This window comes from Chroicocephalus ridibundus, chromosome 2 (genome assembly GCF_963924245.1).
Source record: "Chroicocephalus ridibundus chromosome 2, bChrRid1.1, whole genome shotgun sequence".
In the NCBI taxonomy this organism is placed as follows: Eukaryota; Metazoa; Chordata; class Aves; order Charadriiformes; family Laridae; genus Chroicocephalus; species Chroicocephalus ridibundus.
Window position 1 is genome coordinate 48454240 of NC_086285.1, and position 9964 is coordinate 48464203.

The 9964-nt window shown below is 43.0% G+C and overlaps 1 protein-coding gene across 1 annotated transcript; it reads right to left on the reverse strand.

The window, feature by feature from the left end:
- Window positions 1-3844: 3844 nt before the first annotated feature.
- LOC134510627 (C-C chemokine receptor type 8-like) lies at window positions 3845-7373 on the reverse strand. Its single transcript, XM_063323920.1, has 2 exons — window positions 7244-7373; window positions 3845-4982 (listed from the first exon to the last, which is right to left on the reverse strand). The coding sequence occupies exon 2, from the start codon at window positions 4971-4973 to the stop codon at window positions 3918-3920; it is 1056 nt and encodes a 351-aa protein (XP_063179990.1). The 5' UTR covers window positions 4974-4982; window positions 7244-7373; the 3' UTR covers window positions 3845-3917.
- Between the last annotated feature and the right edge of the window lie 2591 nt (window positions 7374-9964).

Genomic DNA, 9964 nt, shown 5'->3' on the forward strand with positions numbered 1-9964 from the left:
GCACACTGCCAAGTGGTCTTGGACCAGAATAAGATCAGACTTTCCTGTCTTAGCATCGTAGGCGTTGTACTACAAGAGGGCAGAGAAACATGAAAGTGGAGAATTGTGAAACATGATAGATGAAAACCAATAGCTAGAAAGCTCACGCAGGTTCAGACACATTTTAGAACTAACTAGGGAAATGTTACCAAACATGAAAAGTGGTACTTCGCACTTTAGCTGACAATCTGATAACAATGATAGGTGTTGCAGCTTGGTCCTTGGAGAAACGTTATTGCTTTAGTTGTGCGACATCTGATTAGGAGATCTGTTCTACGAACAGCAATAATTTCATTATTCTGTACTCTTCAGAATAGCAATCAACTTTCCACTAATGTAACAGAACAGGACTGGGCTAGATATTTTGGCGTCTATATTCACATTACCACACACAGCACCAGGAAATCCAGGTGACATCAAACCTGAATGTTCCTTGGTGCTTTTGCAGTGGTAGTTGCAGCTGACAACATCTCCGCACATGAAAACTAGCTGATCTGGTTATGAGTAGATTGCAAAATTCTTTTGCCAATTTCATTTTCTGTCAGAACCCTTGAAACTGAGGAAATAGTGCATCTGCTACATGCTTTATTCCAGGGAGAATATTACACCTGCAGAAGAAAGCAGATTGTCGTTGACAAGTTTCTACCTTAAAAAAACCAGATTTTTGAAAAAATGGCAGTACCGCCTCCTTTATAGTATTCTACCGTTGTAGTGCTGTTATCCAGAACTGTTTCAGTGCGTAGACATGCAAAAATTTTTGAACATTGCTTAGTGTCTCCGTAGATTCTTTCCATCACATGTAAGAGTAGCTTAAAGTCCTGTGGGTTTACAACATTAAAGATAAAATTTCATGCTTAGAGAAGAGACACGAGGCTTCTGAGAGCTCTGCTGTGTATGAGTACTTGGGCTGATGCTGGGCGTGTTTGTGTCCCTATTCTGGTAGCTCATACAATAAAAGGGGCAAAATAGCTACTTGTATCATTGCTTTTTGCAGCCACATTAGACAGAGAAAAGAGTCCTCTGAAGGGAAAATTGCCCTAAGAATCTGCAGTCTTGATCTGTGAGAGATTGACTGTTCTTGATCAGAGAAGTGGGGCGGTGTTGGATCTTTCTTTCTGGGTTCTTAAATAAGTCTTTCAAACACAGCAGTGGAAGACAAGGAGGAGGAAGAAACTCTGCAGTGAGTCCAGCAAAACCTACTTTTTTGTTTCTTTGGTTAAGACTTCACATATTGTTTGGGCTAGATTCTGCTATTACACATATATGCAGAGTGTGATTTCAGTGGGAGCTGCATAAATAAATAATAGAAACCGAAGATTGTGGCCCTTGTCTTGTAACCCTAATCTCTCTTGTAACAGAGAGAATCCTAGTCTACTGCTGAAAACATTGCTGCATTAATGATGCAAGAGTCTCTTTGGGACATTTTAGGTTCACACCTGCAGAATTTCATGATGGCATTGGAAAGAACCATGCATGTCTGGGGCATATCTGGTGCGTATCACTTTGGAAGACATAGCAACCTGAAAAGGGGTATGATCTTTGAAGAATTACAGTGCTTTTGGCCATCTTGCCTTTTTGAAACTTGAAATTCAGCAAGGCAAATAAACAATTATTGAAAAATAAGAATTTAGGGACCTTATCAAGGGATTATTATTTCTTCTGAGTAACAGAATTGCAGATATGATCCAAATCTATGTTTTAAAACCAGTGAGTCTTTGAATACTATCTTTACCTGAAAGCAGTCATTGCTTGGCTTTGGTGCTTTTTATACAACTGTTGATAAAACAAAGTGACCAGGGCAAGTTGTTTGCTGTTTCACACGTGCCCAATTTCAATCAGAAAAAAAGCTGCCAGGTATTAAATGATCATTCCCTGAACTCTAGCAGCCTAAAAAAGTGCAGGGGACATTCCATGGATACTTTATATCCTTGAAGGCAGTTCCTTGGTGCTGTAAGTCCCATTGGACCGGGGCACACTCTTTGATCAGTCAGTTGTGTCTCTTCCCTGCAGCCTGGAAACTTGGCTTCTGGCTTTTGTTCTTTGCTAACTTGCTAGATTTTGTTCCTTGTGCTAAATTGCAGTGGTGCAGCTCATAGGGAAAGTGTTGGTGTGTGAGAGCTGGCCAGAAAACATTTCCATCTTCCTTTTTTCTCAAAATACCAATTAAAAAAGAATATATATAAAACTTCTGTTTTTTCTCCCTTCCATTTTCATCTGAAACATCAACAGGTAAGATGATGGTAAATGTCACTGGACATTTTAAACAGGAATACTTTTATCCAAACTCCAGAATTCTGGGCACGGGGAAGATAGCTCACCTGAGATGCTGGCCCATATTTCTTTTCAATCATTAAAGTGCCTGCGGAGTACAAAACCCCCCACATTAATACACAATCAGGGGCCTTTGTTTCTAAATAAGTAGAAATCTTCCGAGAAGTAAAACAATATGGTATTTGAGCTGCAGGGCATTTCTTATCCATTGAGGCATAAAACCTAGAAATGTTAATTACACAACCATAAATGAAAGCGGTATTTTCTATACTATGTAGATAATGGCAAGAATATTTTGGACTGAGGTTAGAAATGTAATTGAAATTTTTAGGAAACATAAAAAAATGCAATTGTATTTCAGAAGGAAAGGTAGAACTAAGAAAACATATAGTATTTTTTATTACCCTAGAAAATACAATCTTTGGCTGTGTTTTTCCTGGTTTCAGGTACTCTCTTGTTAACTTTTAGAATTTCATTTACAGTAATATTACCTCAACATAAATGTTATTTTTTCACTGTGAATTTTTATTGGTATTTTGAGAACAAAACTTTCACAGCAGGAAAGCGGAGGACAGACTTCTTTTGCTGAAGAGCTCCAGGGTGCCTCTCAATTCCATCAGATGTATTTTACGTGATACCAGCTCAAAAATCAGTAAAAACATCCTTTCCTCATCCTAATCTAGGCTTGTGAGTCATTAGAAAGACTTTTACGAGCCAAGACAAAAAGGTGCAGTTAATATGTTTATTCAAAGAAAACATTTCTAAAGTGGCAGAAAACGATGCGTGGAAAAAGAGACAGAGCCTACACGCTACATGCCGGTTTATGGTGTTTACATTTAGCAGCGAGCGCTGGGGGCACAGAGCTGGAGGTCCCACACCTCCCGTGGTGATGCAGACTACCGGGCTGCTTTGACGACAACATATTCAAGAGCATGGGCCTCTACGAGTGACCGGTATAGGGGGCACCTGGCGGCGTTGCTTTGCTATTTTTGAAGGTATCACCACCAAAGGCTGCTTCGGGCAGCAGCAGCACCAGGGATCCCCTGGCTGCGGCCCTGGGAGCGTCCTACAGCAAAGCAACGGGACCCTGAGCTGAGGGGCCTCTTTATCTGGGAGCTGAGGCAAACAGGGAACCGTGACAGTGACCGAGGTGATTCTTGGCGATGTGAAGTAATCCCACGCCTGTTCCCTTCCCTGCTTCGCGGAGGGGTGTCCCACGCCTGTCTCAGGGATGTAGGGATCCAGGTATGGAACAGCTTCCACAAGGTAGAGCATATTTGTGGGTGAGGCAGAAGCAATGCTGTTATCAGAGGAGAAAATTAGTGCTAGAGGAAGCACCCTGCTTGCTGAAATGTATTAAAAGAGCTCTAAAACTTAATTAAAAATCATTCTGTGGCAAGCTTGTAGAGTCACCATCTTACAAATGCACCGGTGCTCTTGGGAAACTGACGTTGCCACTTACTGTGCCGTAGTTCACAGCGTATGCCAAAAGGAAGCCTAGATATACTGGTCCTCCCAAGAGGATGCTGCACACATGGTACAACCACCAGGGCCACGTCAGACCTTAGGCCAACTTCTTGCACCAGAAGAAGGCAGCTCAGGTGGTCTCACAGGAACCCTGCGCTGTCAGAGCAGCCGGAGAGCTGGGTGTGCCCTGAACACGACTGACCAGCCCCGGCACCTCCGACAGGGCTGGAGAGGACACGGACACAGGACTGAAGTAGTCCCTCAAGGTGGGCCTTGAAGGTCACCCCAGCAAAGGCGTAGATCATGGGGTTCAGGCAGCAGTGAATGAAGGAGATGGTTTCCGTCAGCTGCAGGGCCAGGGCTATCTGGTAGCTCGCCTTGCAGTCATTGATGATGTGCAGGCTCTGCAGAGAGTCTAGGAACAGCGCGATGTTGAAGGGAGTCCAAAAGAGGAAGAAAACAATGACGATGATGAAAATCATCTTAATCGCCTTGATCTTGTTCCGATTTTTGCATTTTTGCAGGTTTTTCAGTATCTGGGTGTAGCAGAAAATGAGGATGCTAAGGGGAATCAAAAGGCCTAAGATATTGGCTGCAAACTGAGAAGTGACCTTCCAGGTATTGTTGCCTGGGGGGTATGCAGAGACACACTGCACAGACTGCTCGATTTCCAGCTGCTGGGTGAACATGATGTTGGGTACAGAAGCCAAGCCAGCCACCAGCCACAGGATTAAACTGATAATTATGCCACAAGAAGCTGTCCGTATCCTCATGGCATAGACGGCATGGACAATTGCTATATACCTGTCTATGCTCATGAGGGTTATAAAGAAGATACTGCTATAAAAACCTGTGTAATAAATGCCAGCCATTATCTTGCACATAGCGTTGCCAAAAACCCACTGGTCTGAGGCATAGTGGGCTTGGAAAGGGAGAGGCAGGACAAAAAGGAGATCGGAGGCTGCGAGGTTCAGCAGGCAGATGTCGGTCATCGTCGACAGCCTTTTCCTGGTCAGGAGAACCCAAAGGACCAAAGAGTTTCCCAGAAGGCAGAAGACAAACACAAGGCAGTAAAGGATCGGCAGAAAGAGGGATTTGAACCTGCGAAAGCTGTTTCCTTCATTGCATGGAGCAGTGTTTTCATCATATCCATAGTCATACTCTGTTGTACCAAGGAACTGGCTCGTGGGATTCATCTCAGATACCTGAGGAGGAAAGAACAAGGGATAAATGGCTGGCTGTCCTGGCACAGGACTCCCAGGGTGGCTTCTGCCTCTCTCTGTGTTGCACCGAGCCTGCGGGTCAGCCTCCAGGCAGAGAGGGACTGCAAAATGCGATCTTGGTCTCCCTGGCTGGACAAGAATAGCTGTGCCACCCAAAAGGCTGCACCTGCAGCCTGCCGATTGTTCCGATATGTGCCTAAGTGGGAGTAATGGAGTGCTTTCGATTTGCCCGAAATTGCCTCAGTGCCAGTGAGTTAGCCCCTCATCATTATAGTGACGGGGAAAAATTCGCGCTCTGGATAGTCGTAATGGTGCAAAAGGCTACAAAACCTGCATGTGATCTAAGAGTTTGAATTTTCCTGTGCTCCCTCGGTGGGGAAGCTTTCTGCCTGTAGCATGAAGACCCTTCTAATAGTGTCTCAACCGACGAAGCCATCCACATAACCACATTTTTAGCTGAGCCCATCAGGGCTAGATACTGGCATGGAGTGCAGAGACACGTAAGTTAGTTTTCCACGGGCGAGCGCAGGATCGCATACGAAAAAAACTCTGCAGCAGCAGCAGGGAGTTTGCAGGGCTACACAGCAGCACTTGCTGTGCCAAGCTCCGGGCTGCTGCGGCGAGGCTGCCGCTGACCCCTGGGTTAGCTGGGGAGCAGCTTGGCTGTGCCTATTGCTAAAACACAGCAGTTTATCGCTCCTGCCTGTTCTGCCCAACTTCAGTTTTCTAGTTTAGAGAAAACCAAAAGAATCTAGGGGGGTGAGGGGCAGGGGGGTGTGTGTTCCTTTCTTGTCATTTCTGAAGAATTGCAATGAAGACAGCTTTAAAATAGTCCAACCTGTTCTCCAAAAGTGAGTCAGTGCTTTAGCCAGCTTTGGGTGGTTTTTTTTCATATGTCACTTCGTGACTCCTATAAAAGGGGATCTGGCTTGCAGAGCTAAGTGTTCACATTTTAAGAACTAATTGTTCTTTCAAAAGGCACAATTTCAAAGGAGTTTCCCTTGTCACTGCTAAGACATTTGCATCTTTATTGTGCACGGCACCTGTGTTATGCTTGCATACAGGTTGATCACATCTTGAAAGAGCTTCAAAGACGCAGAGTTCCCAGGAGGGAAGAATCATTTGAAGTAATTATTTCTATTAAGCTGTAGCAATAATACTGATTAATCCATTAATAGTAGAGGATGTTTTCCTGAGTCAAAAATTGCTGCTTGGGTATACAAAAAGAGAGAGAACAGTGAAAATTTTCATATTGATGAGGAAGGAATGAAAATTCACCCCTTCTTGCCTGGCTGTGCGACCTTCTGGCAGGGCAACAGGAGGATCTGGATGCACACCACAGAGGGGGGCTGGAGCCAGTGTTCGTCCTCTGCTCCAGGTATGGACGCTGCTCACGCCTCGCTGACCTGCCTCAGCTTTTCTCGGGGCACCAGGGCTGCTTCTACCAAAGTCAACTGGCACACGCAATGCCGAGAAACCTGTTACAAATACAGCATTCAACCCTATGGAGTTCCTTGCTCAGAAATAATGAGTGATGAGAGAAAAGCAGTGCTGCAATCTACGTTAATAGTGTAATTCTTTTGTATGTTTAGTTTTCAGCTGTAGGTAGGACACCTGCGTTATTAAATTCAACTTTGTTTTCATGCAGAAACCCCTAAATATCGCGATGTTGAGTCACTAGATAATAGCTATTCATACAGCAACAGGTATGGGTAGAAAATATTTGCTGCTAATGCTTTTGATGTGTGACCCCAACACACTGTGACTGTAAGCACTGCAGCAACGGCTAGCTTTTCTTAATTGCCCGTCAGGGACCCCTTAAAAGCAGTCCGTAGACTCAACAAGAAAAAGTAAAACATTTTCAAGAAATAATGAATACTGTTTTATAGATATATAAATATGTAGATAGATACAGATACATAGGTATAGATTTATAGATATGATGCATCCGATTTTGGCAAAATTCAAAAGTGTTTCTCCTGGGCTGAACAGAGACTGGAGATGCTCCACTTGAGACTTTCAGAACACTTTTACACCGTTAATGCCTTTGACAGCTTCCGACCAGGGCACAGCATTTTCCATTTGCCCCCCTCTCCACATCAGTTGGCAAAACAGTCAAACTGAAAAAGCAGTTTTCTGGAGGGTATCAAGAGAGAGATAACTGCAGCAGGTCCCTTTCCCCTGGTTGCCAACGTTAACCCATTACTTTTAAGAGTAGCACATTAAATGTGGATGGACTTTACCTTTGACAGCAGGAAGCCTCTACTCAGTTGGTCCTGGTCACCTTCTCCTTCTACTGTGCCCTTGTCCTCTCTCGGGCTTGGGAGTTTCCAAGAGGTTTACTCCATCACTTGTGGAGATAGCGGAGATTTGGTGATATGAGGGTGTCAAATGGGCAGCTGCCAGTTACAGAATAGGTTTTGAGACAAATAGAAGGCTTTGTAGCTGCAGTAAACAGGAAAAGAAGTGAGAGGGCTTACCAACACATTCTGCAAAGCAAAAATCTTTTTGAAGACAGTAAAGGTAGCACATGAACAGGTGTTCTTTTAACACGTTTGCTACAACCCCCTTCCTCACAGCCACACCTGATTTAAGTGAAAAATTTGTAAGTTCCAATATCTCCATCACTGAACACACCCTAATAAATTTGCAACTTTTTACAGAAGCTGATATATAATTTCTGAGATGCATTATTTTAGTTTTTCGTTTCCTTCAGCTAATATCAACTTGTATACTGCAGTCTGGTTATGTCTCTTCCATTATTAATGTATTAACTTTCTGAGCAAAATAAGAACTCACAGCTACTGTTACCTCTTTGCAGTCCTTTTTTAAGCAGCTTTTATTCAAGTGGAGGTATTTCAGAGTTTCTTTGCTACCTTAGGTTTTTTTAAAGTATATTTTAGTGCATTTAGGATACATGGTCAACGACAAAATATTGAAACAAGGACAGGCTTGATTTTTTTTATTTTATTCAATAACTTTAAATTACTTTTGTTTGTGTAATACTGTAAGTTGTGGTACAAGACATCCAAATGATACGCTTTTCATCCCTTTATCTCAACAATCAGTGTTTTCCTGATTTATAGGAGCACAGAGAATGCAAGAGATTTGCCCAAGAGCCCCACACAAGTACATGGCATATCCAAAGCGTGACTATTATTAAAGTTATTAGCCTGTTATTTGGTAGCAGGCAGCAGCTCCAATCCAAAGGAGCTCCCGGGGTTGCTGGCTCTTGCATAAATGAATAGTGAAAGACAGTCCCAAAGAAGACAAGAGCTAAATACCGCAGGCAGATACAAAAAAAAAGGTGAGAAAATGGGCTGGGGAAAAAAAGAAGTAACGTAATGAAGGATCTGGCACTAGTCAGTAGCACAGTCAGAGAGAAAAGACCAGTCCATTGAGGTATTCAAAATACTGCCAATGACCACGGCATCACCCTGCCTGCAAGTACCCGGTGGTCTTAATATGTAAGAGAGACCAGCTCCTCTTTTTTAGTTAGTTTTTTTTTTCATAACTAACTTTTGAACATTGTTGTAATAGAACTTTTATTTTATTCTATTATCTATATATTAATTATATGATTAATAATATATCAATAGTATGTCCTGCTGTTACAGACATACAGTACCACATAATGTAACTCCATTCAATTCACTTCTTTGTTTAGAAATCAATAAGGTCAGCTGTCATTTACTTCTTTGTTTAGAAATCAATAAGATCAGCTTTCATTATTTCTTCTTATGATCAAAATATTAACCAGCTAAAGATGCCCCCTTTTCCATTGGATGCTTTTTGCATTAGTTTGGCTGATAATTAAAAAACACATATAAAAAAATTAAACAATAGTTTGACATAAAACTGATAAAAGAATGAAAGATACCTGCATTTTAAAAAACTCATGCATATCCAAAAATGGGGGAAAAAAACCTTATATTTTTTTCTTGAGTTGTTTTCTGTTGCATGTGTTATGATCTTTTAAAAAAAATTCAGTTGATTCCAAAATGTATATTTATTAATTGTTATTGGCTTACAGCCACGCATTTTCACCAGCCGCAATTCTGCCCGGCCAGGAAAAGTGAGGCACGAAGCTGGAAGAGCGCAGCAGGGAAACGTCAGAGGAAACGCCGCGTGTGTTGGAGAAAGATGGAGCAGCCAAGAGGATGCAGAAGACCTCAAAGACAAGGAAAAGAGCTTAAATTCAAGTGAAAAAAAAGATAAGATGTAAGTGAGTAGGCCTGGACACTGCCATGGCTGGAGGACAGCTGGCTGCTGTACTTCGGGCAGACCAGGGAGGACAGCGATGGGCTTATCATAACAGTCTGGTAATAAGGAGAGGGAGGAAAAATAGTGGCGGTGCCAGTGTTTTGGAGGGGAGCAGCAGAATTACAGAGTCTGATGTAACATTTCCAAGAGCAGCTTTGCTGTGTTTTGGGAAGTGATATACATGAGCAAGTCCCTGGCCCTGCCTGTCTTTCAGAAAAGTTTGTGCTCGCGCCGCTTCTGGGATGGTCAGTGTTCCTGGTACACAGCCATCCCCCGAGCTTTTCTCAACAGGGGAAGAAAAATTCATTAAAGGCAACAGAGAATGTGATTTGTCAAAGGCAGTGAAAGGAAGGCAGCACAGACAGGTTTAGGAGATGACAAATATGGCTTTGGACACCAGCAGGTATGAGGGTGGATGGGATGGGAGGCCCACAGCACAGGGGTGAACTTGGGAACTGTTGGCTGAAAAGGTGATAATTATGATGATGAAAACTAATGGGAGATGCCTGGGTTGGAGGACAGGGAAGAATTGGAGGCAGATTTTATTCTTCTCCCCATGCTGAGCCCTACTCACTCTACTACAGGTAATTCGGGAGGAACATGGGCAGACAGAGCACTGCTGGGCTGGAGGGCAGTAGAGAGAAATAACCACCATATGTTCGCAGATGTAGGGTGCTGAAAGCTGTAGGTATGCTAAACTT

Coding starts and splice junctions, on each gene's coding strand:
- LOC134510627 (XM_063323920.1), bottom strand. CDS start 4,973: ATGAATCCCACGAGCCAGTTCCTTGGTACAACAGAGTATGACTATGGA.